A 20,962-nucleotide genomic window follows, 5' to 3' on the forward strand; every position below is an offset into this window, starting at 1 on the left:
GTGCCCTAGAAAATTCTGGATTGTTTGCTAGCTCCACTTTTGGTCACCCACTCCCGGCCTTGGGCTCTTCATAGGTGCCCTAAATGCTACTGCACAGTGGGTGGGAGCACCCGAGTGAATTGTCACTGGGATGTTAGCTGGTGGAACATGAGGCAGCATCACTCGAATCTATTTAAACCATGGTTTTGATATTACAAAAGGGGATTTAAATATCTCCTGTCTTTCAGGGATCTGTCTAAGGGATGGATATGTTCTGGAAAGCTGTATTGTTTCTTCATGATCAACCTCAAAAGACTTGGGAAATACTCTCAGCAAATCAAGTTTTCTTTGGTAGCTTTTAAATATTCGCTATTATTTCTTGAAGTTAAAAAGCTCAAGTTCACTAACTTCTCAGTAAAGCTTTCTTTAGTTTGTCCTTAAATCTTAAAAAAATCCTTCTTCCAACATTTAATAATTTTATTTATTTATGTTTTGCTAGGGATTAATTTAATAATTTCCCCACTCAGCCTCTCCTCCCCATACCCTTCATTATTTTATGAACTTTGATCATATCACTTTTGAACCTTATATTTTTATGACAAATTCTAATTCCTATATTTAGTCATTCATCTATTTGTTTTTATAAGAGACTATTCTTCACATGATTAGACTAGGGGTATGGGTTTGAGAAAAACAACTGTGGAGGTGAAGGGCTCTTCTCATCACACTGAACCGGGGTATAAGTGTATGCCAACACTCACTTATCACTGGTGATGTGTTCTTGTTTTTTAGTACCACTAAATGCACTTTGCTTTTAATTTAAAAATGAAGAACAAAAAGAAACCCTTCCTGAATGCCAACTGGACACAGAGGATAACAAGATTAAAACAGTTTTTACTGTCAAAAAGTTCACCAAAGAGTTGGGGAGGCAGATGACTAAACAATTAACATGATAATAAGTAAGGTGCTCTGGAATCACCTATGGAAGAAACCCAACCCAATCCAAGAGGTTTAGGGAATAATTTCTGCAAAATATTAGAAATTAGTCCAGTGAAGGACAGGAAAGAAGTTAGAAATTTGGGTCCAATGTTAAGCCTAGAGTTTTGGACTCACGATATCTAGATTTGGGACTTAACAGCGAAGATGACGGCTGCTACAACAGATAAACCTCAAATGTCAGTGGCTTAACACAGTAGAAATTTATTTCATACTCACATAAAATCTAACATATGTGTTTCTGATTCGCAGTGAAGGCTTTTCTCTGTGTAGTCATTCAGGGAACCAAGTTGGAAGAAACACTTCCATCTTCACTGCCCTCCTCCCACAGTCGCCCTCAATGAGAATAGGGTGAAGGATCTCAACAGGGGTCTTTTGAGGGCCAGTGGTATAAACAGGGAGCTCCACTTGTACTTACTTTCTGTTAGCTAGAACTGGTCACATAACTACGCTAACTGCAGGGGAAGCTGGGAAGTGCATTCTAGCTTCATGCCCAAGAAGAAGACAAAAACAGATTCGGTGATCAGATGAGCAAGAATTCCTGGCACCATAGCTCAAGCTGAGTAGGAAGACAAGAAGATAGCTCCCAGTCTATGCAACCCCGCACTGGAGATGGGGGAGATGATGCCTCCTTAGGAACTAAGGACCAGGGGTCTTGAGAAGAACAGGGAGGGAGAGTTGCCAAGATGTGGAGGAGGAGGGGATTAATACTGAGAAATGCTGTGGACAAGTGCTGCCAACCCTAGCATCAAATAACTACAGCACCTTTTAAAAATGGACCCGGGCCAGGCGCAGTGGCTCATGCCTGTAATCCCAGCACTTTGGGAGGCCGAGGCGGGCGGATCACAAGGTCAGGAGATCAAGACCTTCCTGGCTAACACGGTAAAACCCCGTCTCTACTAAAAATACAAAAGATTAACTGGGCGTGGTGGCGGGTGCCTGTAGTCTCAGCTACTTGGGAGGCTGAGGCAGAATGGCGTGAACCCGGGAGGTGGAGCTTGCAGTGAGCTGAGACTGCCCACTGCACTCCAGCCTAGGCGACAGAGCAAGACTGCTTCTCCAAAAAAAAAAAAAAAAAAAAAAAAAAAAAAAAAAAAAAAAAAAAAATTGGCCCAGGTGCTTGGAGTTCTGAACTTCTGGCTTCCATCTGGCCTACATTCTGGATCTCAACTTGTTCTTGTCCTTTGATACCTAACTCTTTCCCTGGCCAGGCATGCTCACTGCTTGATTCTGGTTTTAGTATCCTCCTTTGTTGCTGAGTTTTGGCTTCCCTTCTCCAATACGATTCCTCCTCCATCCCTTCCACTGTGCTGTTTCTGGTTCCTCTAGGTAAGGAAACACCTTAGCCCATCTAAGCAGTTTGCCTCGAGGCCCCTACCATGATGAAAGCCTTCTTTTCTTTTCTGATTTGCCTCATCGTTGCAAACAAGATGCATGAACAGGAGCTATAATCGCCAGTTAGGCCATTGTTAACCCAAAGGAGATGTTTCTGTAGAATGTTGAGCTGAACGTAGAGGGACCAAGCATAAATATGGACCATATATAGACCATCTTTCTAGAAGTTTTATGGGAAAGGCAAGGAGGGATTTAGGGACAACGTTTAGAGAATAGTCAAGTATTTTTTGTTTTGTTTTGTTTTCTTAAGATTTAGGAAACACTAGAGGTTTTGTAGGCATATTGAAAATAATCTGTGAATAGAACAGTTGATCCCTTGATGTGGTGACTACCGTTACCATTCCCAGGTTTCAGATGAGGTGATTGAGGCCTGTGGAGTTTAAGAAACCTTTGCCTAATTGACACGGGTAGTATGGATAGATTTGGGGATCCAGCCAGTCATGTGTGATGTCAGTGCTGGGTGCTTAACTACTGCCCCTTTTGGTGTGCCCTCTTCAACACAGCACTTCGTTTGAGACCTTCTTTCTGCATGAGGCCTTGTCAGGAAGCCCACAGCAGTGTTAGAGGAGGTTTCTGCCTTTTCTGTGTTATGTTCTGTATCCCCAGTTGGAGGAGTTTTGTTTCTCCCAGGCAGTTGGAAACACATAACAAGAACTTCAGAGGCTGAGGCCTAACGTGCAGATGTAGGGATCCTTAGCATCAAAAAAAGAGCAGAATAGGCTGGGCACGGTGGCTCATGCCTGTAATCTCAGCACTTTGGGAGGCCCAGGCGGGTAGATCACGAGGTCGGGAGTTCGAGACCAGCCTGGCCAATATAGTGAAACCTCATCTCTACTAAAAATACAAAAATTAGCTGGGTGTGGTGGTGGGTGCCTGTAATCCAAGCTACTCAGGAAGCTGAGGCAGGAGAATTGCTTGAACCCGGGAGGTGGAGGTTACAGTGAGCCAAGATTGTGCCACTGCAGTCCAGGCTGGGCAATGGAGCAAGACTGCGTCTTTAAAAAAAAAAAAAAAAAAAGAATAACAAAATAAATGAGACACCCAAGAAAAGAATATGAACAGAGAAGAGTCAAGTGTGAGGATGGAAGGAGATAGTCCCCTGAGGTCCTGAGATACTTTCCTGAGGCTGATACTTCCTGGGGTATCCTTCCTAAGACTCTTCTAAACTGGGAGGACCCTGTGCAATTCACTCTTTTCCGTTTGCCATCTGGTTGCTCCAGGTCCCTTCTCTTGCTGACTTCGTATTTCTGAAGCAGAGAAGGGGTCTGGGGTTAGCAGGTGTGTGAGGGCCATGCTCACTGCCGACCGCCCCATCCAGGTCAGACTCAGGGACTGCAACCTGAGCAGGGGCCGTGGGTCATACAGTCACTGTTGTTCTATGAATGACACATGTAAAACATCAAACTTGCCTCTGCATTTACTTTTCCTACAATTTGACTCGAGGATACATACGCATTTCTTTGTTGTTGTTGCAGATAGCCCAAAATCTTAGATGCCCAAATTTCAAAGCCCTAAGGCTTAACATACTGCTTGTTTTATGATACTGGGATGCATTCATTTGCTTTTACTTGTCATTGACCCTGTTAATACAAGCAGTGTATTGATATGGTAAGGTAATTATTGCATAGTCCTAGCTTCCTTTTCTTTATCCTTCTCATAGGCAGTTTTTAGCATGCAAAATTGCTCCTTTGAGGCTGATGTGGAGTCTGAAGGAATGCATGCATTCATTCCTTCATTTATTTGGCAGTTATTTGACATTTGCTATGTGCCAGTTACTGTAATCAGTACTGGCAAGGGGAGAGCCAGTAAGACACCTCAAAGAATTCACTATCTAGGAGGAAAGGCCAACTGATACATAGGTGTACATTAAAAAAGAAAAAACAAAACAACAAACAAAAAAATCCCCAGTCATTTGCTGTGTCCAGCACTATGGGATGATATGGACATAGTCTTGAGGTAGCACATAGGAAAGGTGCCCGGATGAGAGTTAGTTATCTAGAAGGCCTTCCCCAAGCCAGGTCAAGAGGTGTTGCCTGAGTATTTGTGGGAATTGCCAACGGGAAAAGTGTATGTATGCTTGTGTCTGGCAGGGAGGCCAGAGAACAGGGTGCATTTGGGGAAAGTTTGTGGTAAGTGTGGAGAGCCTATGACATGAGGGGGTTGGAGAGGGGAGCAGGAGACTTCCTCAGTGAGCCTCAGGGCTGTGCTATGGAGATTGGTTTTTCTCCTGAAGGTGGCAAAGAATCCCGGAAATGTTGTAAGGAGGAGGGAGATATGACCAAGTTTGAATTCGACCAGCATACTCTGTAGCTGCAGTGTGAAGATGTGGGTCACATGGCAGTGAGATGGAGGGAAGGGAGTAACTTTAGAAATAATAAAGAAGCAGAAGCAGAACCTGGTGGCTGATGGCATAGGAAGGATTTTGGGAAGGAAAGACCCCCTTGTCACTGGACCTCCCCTGGATTTGGCTTGGTTGACTGGCAAGTGTAAGGTGTTGCTTTCTACCATGACAGGGAATCAAGGAGGAAGAGCAGCCTTCATGGAGAAGATGCCAAGTTTATGGTTGCATATTGACAGTTTGAGATGCCTTTAAACATCCAAGAAAGGGGTATGGTGGGTGAAGCTGTTAGTGTAGAAGAGGAGATCGTTCAGGGAGAGAAAAGAAGTGATTCAGAGAACAAGGGATGTGTAACCAGGGGTGTGCACTATAAGAGTGCCCCCAGGGAATGGCTTGAGAAGTGGAAAAAGTCAGGAGTCTCATGTGATGGGTAGAGAAGCCATGGGAGAGGCAAGTTTCAAGTTTCAAGAAGAAGTAGAGAAATCATGAGTATCAGATTCTGTACACACATTCAGTTAAGGACTAGAAAGTGTTAACTGGATTTAGCCACAAGGAGAGATTATAGACTAGAGAACAAAGTAGATGAGCTGAGTGTCTATAGTCACATTTGTTCAGCATTACTTTATCGAGGGTAATTTCCTAAAAGTAGATCAGATCTTTTAGTGAAACTTTTTTTTCTCGGCCAGGTGCAGTGGTTCATGCCTGTAATCCAAGCACTTCAGGAGGCTGAGGTGGACGGATCACCTGAGGTCAGGAGTTTGAGACCAGCCTGGCCAACATGGTGAAACCCTGTCTCTACTAAAGATACAAAAATTAGCCAGGTGTGGTGGCAGGTGCCTGTAGTTCCAGCTACTTGGGAGGCTGAGGCAGGAGAATCACTTGAACCCAGGAGGCGGAGATTGCAGTGAGCCGAGATTGCACCACTCCAGTCCAGCCTGGGCAGCAAGAACGAAACTCCATCTCAAAAAAAAAAAAAAATGCTCTTTATAATCACAACAAATCTTAATTTATTGAGAGGTTTATTGGGCCTTGTTGAGTGCCCAATATTCCCATTTCCACCTAGAATTCCTTTAAGGATTCCCTTGCCAGGGTTCACAATATTAATGCTGAACTATACTGAGAATGTTAACTGATCCTGTAGATAAGATACAATATTTTACTACTATACTGGCCAGTGTGTTATGCTAAAATCCAGAGACAGACCATTGTGCCTTAGGCTCTCTGGCTTCAAAGGGAACCTAGCTTTGTATTTTTCCTTGAAATAGGCCAGTGACAAAGTCTAACCCTAACCTACTAAAGTCATGCTCCCTGATTATTGGGAGACAAACCATCTCTTACCACGGGGGAGCCGAAGCTGAATGAATGCATATTGGAAGGAATAATCTCGGCTGCCCTTGAAAATAGATGACTTTTCAATTAGCTGTCCTTCTCAAGGAGAAGATTTAGGTGCTATTAGCACAGAGCTCCATCACAGCATCTGTTCAGAGGGCAGCAGAGTTAAAATGTAGACACACACAGACACACATTTACGTATTTTACAGTGCTATTTAGAGTGATTTAGAAAAAAATTATAATCTTAGGGGAATATAAATCAGTCTGTCCTTGAATGTTTTACTTGGTGCTGCTCATAGAATTTCACAGGAAGCAGAGTAAAAATGGAAAAGGTCCAAAGAAGGCAGCAAAAGTGAGAGGAATCAAAGGAATAGGATGTGATTCTAGGAGTTAGACCAAGAAAAATTGAGAAGCCTCAAAAATTGAGAAGGGGAGGAGAGAGATGCTTGACATATAAAATAGCAAAAGGAACAATGAATGGCAGGTGGAATTTCCACATAGCTGATTATATTGAGAAATTTAAAAATTCGCATTAAATTAAAGAACAATGTTTTCTTCTATATCATAAGGTTTATGTATGTAATTAAGCTGCTGAATATTATTTTGCAAAGAATTGGTATCTTGACATGCATCACCTGCCTTAGGATAATGGTATCGGCACTAGCAACATTGAAGAAGTTCTAAATCATAATGGTTTCCTATTAAATGCATAGTAGCTGTGATTCAGGGAGGTGTAGACTTCAGCTGAAGTGTAGTGTGGGCTGTTAAGCCCATCATACATTGTCCTGAGTACTATTAATAGGAATTCTAGAATATGGGTCTGGAAGCCCCTTCTTAGTTGAATTTTTTTGTGTTATTCCTGGTTAGCATGCCTTATGTAGGGAGAAAAAAAACAATTGGATGGATCTGAATGAGTATATATTTATTTTTTAAAAATGATCTCTATCTCTAACCATTAAAAAACTCTATTAAAATTTTTTTATTTCCATAGGTTTTTAGGGAACAGGTGGTATTTGGTTACACGAGTAACCAAATTTGTGATTTGTGAGATTTTGGTGCACTGATCACCCTGGCAGTATACACTGAACCCAATTTGTAGTCTTTTATCCCTCACCCCCTTCCCACCCTTTCCCCCTGGGTCCCCAAAGTGGGGACTCTGTGTGTGTGTGTGTGTGTATACACATATATACATATATAATATATATAACACACATATATATACACACACACACATATATATACACACATGCACACGCACACCACAGTTTCTTTATCCACTCATTGATTATGGGCATTTTAACCATTAAATAACTTTAATATAAACGATGGTCTTAGCATTCGGAAGCCAAAGTAAAAAAAAAATTAGTTTTTAGCTGGATTGTCATGTTTGGAAATGAGATTCCAAGAACAGAATATAAATACCAAAACATTACCAAATCTAACAACAGAAATTTTAAGACATACTCTGATTTCCCAGAGTCATTAAAATGTGAATACATATTAATCTTAGAACTGATAAAACAGAGCATTATGGTGTAGTGGCATCTGTGCAAATACGTATATACACATACAGAAATGGGTTGATAATTAAGTTTTACTGTCCTTTTCCTGCCCCTTTCTTCCTCCTTTTTCTGCATTCCCTCCCTACTTATCTATTTCTTAGCTTATCTACATTTTCATATTAAATGTCTTTGTTTTTTCCTTTCTCTTTCAACTTAAAGTAACACCAGTGAAATGAAGGAATATGAATGTGTTTATTGTTTTTTCATCCTGTGGATACTTGACATGTCTTCTAGAATATTGAAAACTACTTTAAACGTTCTTTTCTTCAGTCTTTCCTCCTCTTCATTCCTTCTGCATTCCATGTTTCCTATGGGATGGAAAGTAGGACTCTTTACATCCTGACAGCCCGAGTTAGTGCCTGGCATGTGCTCAGCCTGTGGGATCTAGAAGCACATCTGGCCCTGGACAGTCAAGGAAGTCTGACCCCATTCACGAAGCAGCAAGCCTTTCTCAGGGGTCTTCATGCTCCCTATGGAATCAAAGGGGCTGTTTCCCTAAAGTCCAGGTTGCCGTAGGGCCACAGCATGGTTATGTTTGAAAATAACTTCAAATGACTGGGGACATTTGTTGTAGGTTTTCAATGATTGGGAACATTTGTTGTAGATTTTCTTCTATGCCCATCGCTGTGGTTTGAATGTGTCCCCTCCAAAATTCAGTTGCTGCCAATGTGATGTATTAAGAGGTAGGACCTTTAAGAGGTGTTTAGGCCATGAGGGCCCTTCCCTTGTTAATGGATTAAGACCCTTAAGAAAGAGGCTTCACACAGCATTTTCTTGTTGGCTCGCTTGTCCTTCTGCCTTCTGCTACATGAGGACGTATCAAGAATGCCTTCACCAAATGCCAAATGTCTTGATCTTGGGCTTCCAGCCTCCAGAACTGTGAGAAAATACATTTCTGTTCTTTATGTATTATCCAGTCTCAGGTATTCTGTTATAGCAGCACAAAACAGATGAAGACATCCATGGTTCTCAGACTTGAGCATGTGTCAGATCTCCTGGAAGGCTTGTTAAAGCACACCTTGCTGGGTTCCACCCCTGTGTTGCTGATTCAGTAGGTCTGATGTAGTTGCTGACAACTTACACTTTTATTCTGGGAGGATACTTTGAGAACCACTGTTACATATGTACCTGCATTCGTCTCTACATGTAACTGAGATCAGCGCTCTAACCGGAGAACGCTTGAGGTCCTGAAGGCTAGTGTGAAGGGCAGTGCTAGGCCAGCCCTGTCCAGTGGGAACATGATGTGAGCTACATATTAAACTTTCTAGTAGCCATGGTTAAAAAAAAAAAAAAAAGTCAAAAGAAACAGGTGAAATTAAGAAATTAATTCAAATAGTGTATGTAATCCAACACTTGCAAAATACTATCATTTCAGTATGTAGTCAAGATAAGAAGTCATTGATGAGATTTCTCCCATTCTTATTTTCGTACTGAGTCTTTGGCTTGCAGTGTGTATTCTGCACTTCCAGCACATCTCAGATTGGACAAACCACATTTCAAGTGCTTGGTGGCCATGTGGGCCAGGTGGCTGCCATCCTGGACAGTGCAAATCAAGGATCTTCTCTCTGGGGAGACACTTTCTTCACTTTCTTAAAATGTGTCATTTTTAATTGCTTGTAGATATTTTTATATGTATTTTCTCAGTGTCTTAAGTGATAGGCAGCACTTTCCCTATGGTTGTGAGCTCTCTAATCTATAATTCTTGAGTATGTTTAAATCTCTGTGGCTCAGAAACTCTCTCGACAGTGGTCGAGGCTGGGGCTCCTTTAGGCTGGGGATGGCATCAGGATGGTTGACGTTGGTGTTACCAGGGAGTGAATGTTCTTCCTATTCTCTTAGTCAAAAAAATTGAAAAGATCGATTAAGGAGTCATGACAGAGTGAGAGATGGTTTATGAATGAGAGGTTGGTAAGGAAGAGGGAGCATTGATTTTAGATGGAACATTTTATAATGGGGTAGAAGAGAAACGCAGCAAAACCAAGGCTGCAGGACGTGAAAAGTGGAGAGTCCTCTCTCTATGTTTGTCTATATCTGTCTTTGTATACATATATGGACTGTTTAAGTACAATTTGCTTTTGACTTTTTAATTTGATTAGTACCATGTGGAATTATGTTATTCTGACTCTTGTATTGTTATTGATAATAAAAGAAAATGAGAGCACTAACTTTGATAAAGAACCATTTTATCAAGGTCATAAAATATCTGTCACCTCCCAAAGTTTCCTCCCATGTCCTTTGTTGTTACAATATTTTGCTTGGTAAGAACACTTAACATAAGATCTACCATTTTAGCAATTTGAAGTATACAATGCAGTATTGTTAACTATAAGCACTGCGCTATATAGGAGACCTCGAGGACTTATTTATCTTGCATAACTGAGACTTTGTACCCTGTAACTATTATATCCCCATTTCTGCTTCCTGCCAGCTGCCATTGGCCAATGGCAGCTGCCATTCTTCTCTCTGCTTCTAAGAGTTTGATCGTTTTAGATTCCACATATAAGTGAGTTCATACAATACTTGTGTTTCCATGTCTGGCTGATTTCCACTTCTGGATACAGATTGAAAGGAATAGAAGTCAGTATCTTGAAGAGGTATCTGCACTCCCGTGTTCATGACAGCCAAGACAGGGAAACCACATGAATGTCCATAGATGGGTTAATGGATAGAGCATACTGACTTTTACGTGTTGTATTTCTCTTTTAACATGATGACACATGAAATGCAAGTCAAAATAAATCTATTAGAACTTGGTAACTCCTGAAAGTTAACTAGCACTAAACCGCAAACCCTGGAAATTAGCTCTTTGAATCCATTAATAAAGAAGCAATTTTAAAGCTGAGCTTTTAGTGGATAATTTGGTTTGTGAGGCAGTGAAGATTGGAATAAACGTCTTAGACCAATTGGAGTGCATCTGTAGTTCAAAGAACAGTGGCTGTTGAATCTAATACCTTCAGAAGATGGGGACTTCTCCGTGAAATGTTCAATGTTGGTGCCCCACATTCAGTTTTCTCTTAAATTGGTTAAAAACAAATACCATGTTTAAGTAGAGTAGCATTAAAAATACATGCAGTCATACATTCAGATATATGTGATAATAATGGTCTCTGGAAGGCCCTGACATTTGAGTTTCATTAAAGATTTCTATCCCGAAATATTATTCTATTTTTCTGTTCGTTTGTCACAATCTCTCATTTCAGTGTGGCTGATTCAGTATGCACTTGAAACCATTTGAAATGACTAAAGGGTTTTGGGGGTGGTTGCTTTAGAAAAATTGGCATTTCAGAAAGACACATTTTCCCCTCCATCTCTGTTGATGTTTGAAGTCTTCAAAGTGTTGCTGTGATCAGAGAAAAACATTTCTTGTGAAATAGTTTTCTCTGAGAGTACAGTGATTTGAGACTGGCTGGCTGTTGATTCAGATCATCTCTTCTGGAAGAAGTTGTTTTCACAGAATATGCTTCAGGGTGAGGCCTGGGGCTTGAAAGATTTTTCTTCAGTTCAGAATACATAAATATAAAATTAACCCAGCTTTAAAATAATCTTCAAAGTCAATAAAAAATGGAGTCTTTCATATGTTGAGGCAGTAAAGTTCCTAGCCCACATTGCTCCTCCGTGACCTGTGCATGCTTCATAGGTTCAGGTTGCAGGTATTAAGTATGATTACATGGAAAGTGAGTGCTAGGAGAGACGACTTTAAATTTCCTCAGTGAATGATTGGTTTATTGTAAATACTTTCTGCCTCTCCTGAGGAAAATGCACATGTAACAATTTGCATATCATTCAGGACTTTCATGGGCCCCCTGAAGTCTCTAGGTGTCTCTTGACTTTTGTTGACACCCCTGAATTAGTTGTTCTCTTGCGTTTCATTTCTCTTCATGAATGGCAGAATTCTATAGCTATGTCATATTAAGGATCTTCATAGATATAATCCCTTGATACACAGATGGTGAACTTTTGGTGTATTGATGCTGCCCAGATCACATATGCTCAATACCCTGGGGTGTATGAAGGAGATAGATTATACTGAATTGACTAGAATTCCTAAAGAGATGGCTGTGGAGCTGAGAAAAGAGCAGGTAGACTTGGAATCGTCAGACTTACCCACTAGCTAATCTGGTAATTTTCAAAACTGTTCCAGCCTCAATTTCCCCTTCTGTATACGGAATGAAGAATGTGTCGTGACTATCTGGCACTTAAGTGAATTAACAGTGAACCCTGTAGTGAAATAGATAAATGGAAATAAGCCTGGGGAACGCTCATCACTTTTGCTTGTTGCTTAAACATTAATATTTCCCATAGAGTCATGTCTGGCAGGCTCTAGGTTCTTAGAGAAACTGTAGGGCGGCTGATGGGCAAGGTCCCTGAGGACTCTGAGAACCTCTTCACTTACAGTGGGGAAGCCATGGGACCTGGAGAGCCCACCCAAGAAAGGGAAATGAACTTGAAAATCAATATTGTGAAGACAGGAAGTTGGGCTCAGGCTTTTAGAAAATCATTTTTTGGACCTGTGCTCTCCAGAGGGCTAGAAAAGTTGCAAAAGTCTTTTGATGAAAGGAAACCTTGAATCCATCTGATAAATCTAAGATCTAATCAGTGTTTACATACAGTAACATAATAATTCATTAATTAAAATGTACTTGGAAAGCATTTAAGAGCACATTCATTTGTTCACTCTTTCTTATTATGCTATGGATAGGCATAAAACGTTTTTGGGAGAGGTATGTATCATTGTTTTTTTGAGATGGAGTCTGGCTCTGTTGCTCAGGCTGGAGTGCAATGGTGTATTCTCGGCTTACTGCAACCTCTCCCTCATGGGTCAAAGTGATTCTCCTGCCTCAACCTCCTGAGTAGCTGGGATTACAGGTGCACACCACCTTGCCTAGCTAATTTTTGTATTTTTAGTAGAGACAGGGTTTCACCATGTTGGTCAGGCTGGTCTTGAACTCTTGACTTTGTGACCCGCCCACCTCAGCCACCCAAAGTGATGGGATTACAGGTGTGAGCCACTGCGCCCAGCGTGTATCAGTTTTACATTAACAAATGGAGCAGATTTCTGTGTCTCTTTGAGTTGTTCAGAGACCTTGATATGTCTACTTCTGTTGCCATCTCTTGAAAGGGTCCTGTCTAATGTCTTAGGTCTGGAAGAATTAAGTCTGTTTTTTTTTCTTTTGGAAGCTTAATTTTAATTTTCTCTTTAATAATTGTTGTAATTTATGCATATGTTATGCATGCCATTTATGAAACTCCAATCTTGTTCATGTCTGATAATTGATTAATCTATTTTCTTCTGCTTTTATTTTCAGATAGAAGAATTTCGAAGGCTGAGGACGCATGTTAAGGGGGCAGAACTTGTGGAAGGCTGTGATGGGATTTTGGGAGACAACTTTCGGCCCACTCAGCCTCTTAGTGACAGAGTCATTAGAGCTGCATTTCAGTAGCCAAAGAGGACAGGAACAAGTCTATCTTCATGAGGGTATGTCCAGATTAAGTAAGGAAAATGAGGTGCACAGCTACTTAAACCTAGCATACCAAAGGTACACTTACGGTGATCCTGGTAATTTAGTAATAAAAACATATGTACTTCATCTTGATAAAATTTATGACACATTCTTGAGCTCTGTTAATTACAGGTCAAGTAGTTATTTTAATCTTATGCAGTATTGAAGAAAAACTACGATTATATTTTCCTATCAGAGTAGCCTTTAATTCCAAGTTTTGGTGGCTTTCATAAGGAAAGACACCCTGAGGCCCAGAAAAAGTGACATGCATACCTCTTTAGTAACTTACCATGTTGTCCCCTTGAAGCAGCACGAGTCATGTCCCAGTGACCAAGGAGCACACAGGAGGGGGCTTGGGGAACATGTGAGCCTCAGTGTGGATCCTACTTGTCTCCTGCACAATTGATCCTCTTGTTTCTCAGGGTAGGGAGCATATCTGGCATGCATTGAAATACTTCTTCTATGGAAGTGCTTTTTATTTGATAAATTGAGAAGCAGTTATTAATTATCTAAATATTGGACACTGTTGGTTGAGACATTATATATTTTAATATACTGAATTCAATGTATGTATTCCTTACTCTTAAGGAACTAACAAAATAAAATATCACAAACATGTAAGAGATAAAATATTAAAAAAGACTATATATTGGATTATTTCTTTACCTTGTAAATTAACTAAGAGTGTATAGGTCATTGTACATCATTGGCAAACCATAGCTTCCTAAGGGGAAAGCATCTGTTGGAATGGAACCTAGGGAAGCAGCGAAATCTCATCTCTATAAACAATTTAAAAATTAGCTGGGTGTGGTAGCATACACCTGTAGTCCCAGCTACTCAGGAGGCTGAGGTGAGAGGATCACTTGAGCCTGGCAGGTGGAGACTGCAGTCAGCTGAGATCGCACCACTGCACTCCAGCCTGTGTGACAGAGTGAGACCATGTCTCAAATAACATAAAACAAAACAAAAAAACAAAGAAGTCTGTCAGGTAGCTGAGGTGACAGATGCGGAGGCTTGGACACTAGAATAGAAACAGTGGAGGTGGAGAGAAGTTAATGTATGTGAAATAGAAATCACAGGTTCTAGCTCATGATGAATTGGATGAGGGGTGGAAGGAGATGGAAGTGTCAAAGATAATTTCTGGGGTTTTACACTTTGGAAACCCTGGATGGAGTGTCACTGAGTGGCAGTGGGAAAGCTGCGGGGAGGCCCTGTTTGGTTGAAGAAGAAGAGTTGAGTTGCAGCACAGTGAGTGAGAGATGCCTGTCAGCCAAACTGCAATGGTGGACTCTGGTCGTGAAAGTCATTAGAATTTCCAGAGTAGAGAAGAGAAAACAAGTCTGGGTTGAAATAGGGAAGTATTGGGTGTAGACATTGTATATGTTCATATAATGCTCTGATGGATCTAATGGAGTTACTTAATTAAGTGTGTATAAAATCTTGTGGGAGGCTTTACAGGCAAGTTAGCCAAGACACAGAGAAGTTAGGCTACGGCCCAAAGTAATACAGTTATTGACCAGTGGAGCCAAAGCAGATCCAGGTAGCTTGACTGGCAGACCCCTTTTTCTTCACCACGACATGGGCAGAGGTTAAAGAGTTCTGCCACACTGGCGTTTGAGTGGCACATCAAGGAGGGATTCTGTTGCAGCAGGCTGAAGGACATAGGAAGGGAGGAGCTGGAGACTCCAGGTCGCAGGGTGGGCTGGGCTGGAGTGGGGCAGGAGGCCACAGCAACAGAGAGGGGGTGGGATTGAGGAAATTTTTTTTTTTTTTCTTTTTTAAACAAAAGAAATAGAACTTGTCTATATACTGGGGGATGGAAAAGGAGCAAGCAGATGGAGAGAGGCTGAAGGTGCTGCTTTTGGGAGGAGCTGGAGCAGTGAAGTCTGAAAAGTGGAAAGGGATGAAATCCTAAACACACAGGGAGCCTGGCTTTTGCTGAGAGGATGGGCACTCTCTGTGCTGCAATGGGAAGGAAGAAAGAAGGAGGTGGTAGTTTAGAGCTGCTGTGTACCCATGACTTGCTCTTATCATTTAATGATGAATGGGGCAGGAGCTAGGAGCAGGAGAACAGCAGGGAAGATAGGATAGGAGCAGAGGAAAAGGGAAGGATGTGTTCATAGGAGAGGCCAAGAGGCAGCGGGGGTGGGATGAGGGTTGCAAAGCGTGAATGCATGCATTTATCCAGTCTAGGTTTAGTTAGTATACTCCCTGTGAATGTGAATAACTGTAAATGATACTTTTAATGAAGGGAGATTATTCCTTTGAATATTTGGTTTGTATCTGGTCCTAGACCAGAGTTGCCATTCTCTAAATATCTAAATTACTATTATTATTTTCTGTCTCTCTTTTACACACACACACACACAGAGAGAGAGAGAGAGAGAAAAAAACGTTGTTTATGAGATTTTGTATATTTCACATACTTTGTATTCTTTATATGATAGATGAATAATGTGTAGTTTTTCAAAGTTTTGAGTTAATTACAATTTAGGTACTATTTCTGATAGGAAGATGGATTTGTATTCTTATCTTGGTGGCTGAGATTACTTAAAGGGCGTAATTTGCTCCCAAATTCCTAAGACTAGTACAGGAATTCTAAGGTGACTCTAATTCTGATTTCATTTTTTTATGAATACATTTTTTATCCTTTTATCTTGAAATGTGTAATACAAATCTAGTCAGAGTTCTATATAAAAATTATATTGGGAATCAGACTTATGTGTGTGTACTTTTTATTTGATATTTAATAATGCCCTAAGGCAGGTAATTCAAATTTTTATTAAAGTGAAATGATTTGACAGTCACACTTTGAATTTAATGCATGAATGTTTCATTTAAGCTCTTGGAACTGAAAAGGAAAAGACATTTCTCTGGTAGTTGTTCTCTAAAAAATGTTTAAAATAATTCAGATTTATTTTAGCTATGTTTTACTGAAATAACTTTAGTTTTTAGACTTAAAATGACAGATTTTTTTAAAAAATGGCGTGTCTGGGCACCTGGAAGACTTTGATAACCAAGCTTTATTATTCCCATGAGTAATCTGTGACTTTTTATATTACCATTTAAGAAGTATGAACTATGATTTTGTATTATACTTGTTTAAAGAATTAGTATGTAATTCATCCAGGTGCTGGAAAATCTTTGGTTCAGCAGTGCTAGTTCAGATATTGATTTTAAATGATCCTTTACCCATTGAATTTTCTATATGATGCAGGAGAACTAAATGTATTTTAATAACAATGAACAAATGATATAACAAGTTTAAGGTCCAGTTTACTTGTTACTTTTGCTATCATGACATTGGTAGTAATCTTCCAACAAAATGATTATTTGATTATTTACCTTTTTATTTCATTGTTTGCCCATTTTTAAAAGACTATTCTGACTGCTCAAAGACTGCCTTGCTTGTGACCTAAATATTGTTAAGCTATATACATGTTTATAGTAACTATAATGAATTATAATTATTTTCTGTAAAAAGCAATGCCACATGGCTCTTTAAATAGTTTCTCTTTTTTTCCCCCTTAAAGGCGGAAAAATAAGAATTCCCTAAATAGGTTAAAAAAGAAACAAAGACAGAAAAATGGGGTTATTCGGCAAGCATCTCCAAATAGTCCCATTGTCAAACTTGCCCTTATTTTTCTTTTGGAATCTTTGAAGTTATCCTTGACTATTGAACTCTTCCCTACTTGTACTTTTGCAGTTAATAATATTGTCTTCTTAGCTTTAGTAAAGCTATAGCAAGCATCAATTTTATGTCAGTCTTCTTTGATAACCTAAAAGAGTTATAGGTTAGAAAAGGATAAGGCGTTATAGAGAAGGGTGTGCCTGTATGGGGAAAGTGAGAATGTTCACTCTGAATGACCAAGTAGGTGAATGCTATTATCCTTCGAGATTAAATGGAAAGCTCAAAGCCATATTTTCAGTCAGTGGAACTTGGACTCTCCTCACTCTGATAATTTAACATGGTACACAGCATTAGGGTGCGAATTGAAGGCTCTGTAGATATAGCTGTTTTCTATTTATTATATCTCATAGAATTTCCTGCAACTGGAATGGATTTCCTACCTGATCTCAAAATGATTTCAGTAAAATGCTAAAACACCAAGGATGCTCAAAATACCTATTATGTTTTGATTATGTGATATAAAAATTATTAGCCCACCAATGAAAAATACAAGAGCTGTAAGAGCTCCTTTCAAGTTTACTAAACAAAGAGAATAATTCTTGCTTTAAAATATGTCTCTTCCATTTTATGTTTTAGAAATGTTAATAATTTATCATGGATGAAAATTTCAGAATGATTTTTTTTCCTCCCACTATGAATTAAAACAAAATTGTGTTTGGGAGGAAGAATGTTTTACAGTCATGGGCCAACTTGTATGTTGAATGTTAATATGTTCTGACACCCTCAATATAGTAGATTTCATGATTTTAAACCTAAAGAATATATTTTTCCATAAGGAAATCACTGTGACCATTTTGTCATCTAAACATGTTCTTTCATGCCTTTTACCTCATGGATGCTCAAAAGGTAGAAGCAGACATAAAAAAAATTGTTTTTACGTATCAGCAAATGGCTTTGAATTAGCTAAGGAAAGAATTTATTTCTAGAGGCTGCAAGAAAGACCTTTCCTGTAAGTAGATGGTCTAAATGTACTTTCCTGTAAGTAGTGGGTTTTCAAGGAAGACTAAGGCATTAAATACTTGAGGTTCCTCGGTGGTTTAGGTGGGACCCTGCCTGGACAGGACTTGGGGAAATGTTCCAACAGACCTCACGAGGGCCGTTCGAGCACTGGATATTATAGTTCCCTGGTTTATGATGAATATGGTTTCCTATGTCTCTATTAAATTTGTCATGGAAAAGAGAAACCAGAGGGAACAGGAAGCAGGTAAATGAGGAGGAAAATGAAATGAATGCTTCTTTATGAATGAGGTTTTGTTAGTAAGTCTCCAACTGGAAACATAAAGCTTAAAAATTCATCTGAAGAAATTACTAAAAATGCTAAAAAAACAAGAGCAGAAATCATTGGAAATCACCTATACTTTAATCAGGAGTATAAGGAGATACTTTTTTTAAAAAGCATTGAATAAATTTGATTTTACATTTTCTGTACCTCTTAAAAGAGGGTATTATAGAAGCAATAGTATCAAATAAAACTTTTATGTCAGCATTTTATTATGATTAAAAATCTTAAAAATAGAGGGAAAATAGAATCAAAATAGGATTTATACTGAGATTACCATTTTTTCAATTGGAAAAACTGAGAGCATTGTCTAAAAATCTACCTCAGTCAGATTAAATTAAGGGGTAAAGGAATTGAGCCTCTATTAAAAACTAGATTGTTACTAGGTAGATACAAAGAGTTCATATTAGACTGTGTAAGAGTAGTGACAATCAGGGAAGTTAGCCTTTTTCTTTCAGTACAATTTTACCTGACCTTCAGCTTTCTGGTTGTAAGCATCTCATTTTTCTTTTTTTGTATCTCTAATCTTAGCACCTTGACAATTTGTTTTAGCTGTCTGCCTTTTTTGGGTCACTCCTAGAAATCTACCAACCTAAAGTCTAGAATATTCTCCTCTCTGTTCTCTATTTAAATGCTATTGATATTTGAAGGACCAGGTTTTATTTCCATGAAGTCTTTTTCCCAAGTAAACTGGCCTTACTAATCTTTCTTTGCTTTCTAAATTTAGTACCATGTTAGTTTAGTTTTTAATTATTGTTTTTTGTTTTCTAATGCACTTAGCAGTGTTTGTTTCACTTACTCCACCAGACTATAAATGTTTATATAGTAGCATCAAACAAGTTTGTAACATACTGCATTAAGCAGGTTTTCTTCATGCAAGACTTCTGAGAACCTTTAATATGCCAGGGACCTATGTGAATCTCCAAGAGGGTATGATATAGTATACAGCATTTCACAAATTTATTTAACCAGAGAACAATACGAGACTGCAGAGTATGTTTTGGTAAGTGCTTTGGAATGGTCCAAAGCATTCGTTGTGATCTGGGAGGACCTGAAATAGGGAGTATGTAGAGTCTACAGGTGGGGGCCAGAGCCCATAGATGCCCCAGCCTCTCCTCCACATGCCCTTTAGGGATGGCAGGTTGAATCCTGGATGTGTCCTGAGATCTTATTAAGCTATGTTAGACACAGCATGAAGTAAATTTAAAAATATTTTTAAAATTTTATACTTAAGTTAAAAGCTAACAAACTCTTCATAGAAACCCTCCAGTAGTAATAATAATTTGTTTGTAATAAATTGTAGTGGTCTGTGCCAAGCACTATGAGAGGTGTTTCATGTATGTCTCATTTCACCTCAGAACAATTCTTCAAGATGGACATTGCTTTTTGAAACTTTTATCAACAAAGAAACTGAGTCCTGGCCGGGTACGGTGGCTCATGCCTGTAATCCCAGCACTTTGGGAGGCCACGGCGGGTGGATCATGAGGTCAGGGGGTTGAAGCCATCCTGGCTAACACAGTGAAACACCGTCTCTGCTAAAAATACAAAAAAAAAAAAAAAAAAAAAATTAGCTGGACATGGTGGTGGGCGCCATTAGTTGCAGCTACTTGGGAGGCTGAGGCAGGAGAATAGCATGAACCCGGGAGGCGGAGCTTGCAGTGATCCGAGATTGTGCCACTGCACTCCAACCTGGGTGACAGAGCGAGACTCCGTCTCAAAAAAATAAAAAATAAAAAATAAAGAAAAATAAATACAACCGATGAAACTGATGGAAACAGTCATTTAAAAATAATGCCCTTAAAATTCAGATATTTATTTTGTTACGTTGGTCAATTCTGATTCTGAACAGCTTTCAGCTTTCAAGGAGATGATTATACTTGCATTAAAGTACAACATGAAATTTAAAACTTCTAGGTTAGGAAATAATGAAGTAGGCCGGGCGCGGTGGCTCAAGCCTGTAATCCCAGCACTTTGGGAGGCCGAGGTGGGCGGATCACAAGGTCAGGAGATCGAGACCACAGTGAAACCCCGTCTCTACTAAAAATAGAAAAAATTAGCCGGGCGCGGTGGTGGGCGCCTGTAGTCCCAGCTACTCAGGAGGCTGAGGCAGGAGAATGGCGTGAACCCAGGAGGCGGAGCTTGCAGTGAGCCCAGATCGCGCCACTGCACTCCAGCCTGGGCAACAGCGTGAGACTCCGTCTCAAAAAAAAAAAAAAAAAAAAAAAAAAGGAAATAATGAAGTAAACTTAGTTGACCAATCTAGAGCCTCATCTAGTACCTTACAAATAAATACTTCTCAATTAAATAAAAGTGAACTTCATATTTAGCTTGGAATTATTTGGAAATTATGAAAGTGTGACTGTTTGTATGTTGTCTTTTACATATTTTAAGTATTTTATTGTTATATAATGACATGACAAAAGGAATGTTCATTATTTTCCTCACCAAAAAATGATAAAGTTTTTAAGGGCAGTAACTTTTAAGGGGCATTTTTAGACCTCATTTTACTGGATCTCTTAGCAGCTTCTGAAACTGCCTGCCTTCTTGCCACACTCTTATTTTGGTGTCCATATACCCAGTTTTCTTTCTGTCTGCACCACCTTTCATCCTCTGCATGCTGCACAAATGTTCTTTTAGGAGGCTACTTAATGTTGGAGTCCTCATGGTTCAGCCTTTGGGACTGTCTTTGTAGGTGAACTCATCCATACTCACAGCTTGTCACCACTAACTGCACGTGACTCATTTACATTCCTAGACTAGGTCTCTTAATTAACTTCCAGAATTGAATGCCCAACTGTCTGTAGAACTTTTCTTTTGGATGTGTCAAAGACATCTCAAACTCAACATATACAATATTGAATTTCTGGTCTTCCTTCACAGACCTGCCTC

At 39.6% G+C, this 20,962-nt stretch overlaps 1 protein-coding gene across 2 annotated transcripts in view; it reads left to right on the top strand.

Annotated features, from left to right (window-relative positions):
- CA8 (carbonic anhydrase 8) overlaps positions 1 to 20,962 on the top strand; it is a 99,664-nt gene that overhangs the window by 60,050 nt on the left and 18,652 nt on the right. For both annotated transcript variants that reach the window (XM_050802269.1, XM_050802270.1), the window contains exon 8: positions 12,909 to 13,078. In XM_050802269.1, the coding sequence (XP_050658226.1) occupies positions 12,909 to 13,043 (135 nt within the window). In that variant the 3' untranslated portion in view covers positions 13,044 to 13,078. The remainder of the gene's footprint in view (positions 1 to 12,908; positions 13,079 to 20,962) is intronic.

This window comes from Macaca thibetana, chromosome 8 (genome assembly GCF_024542745.1).
Source record: "Macaca thibetana thibetana isolate TM-01 chromosome 8, ASM2454274v1, whole genome shotgun sequence".
NCBI classification, from domain to species: Eukaryota; Metazoa; Chordata; class Mammalia; order Primates; family Cercopithecidae; genus Macaca; species Macaca thibetana.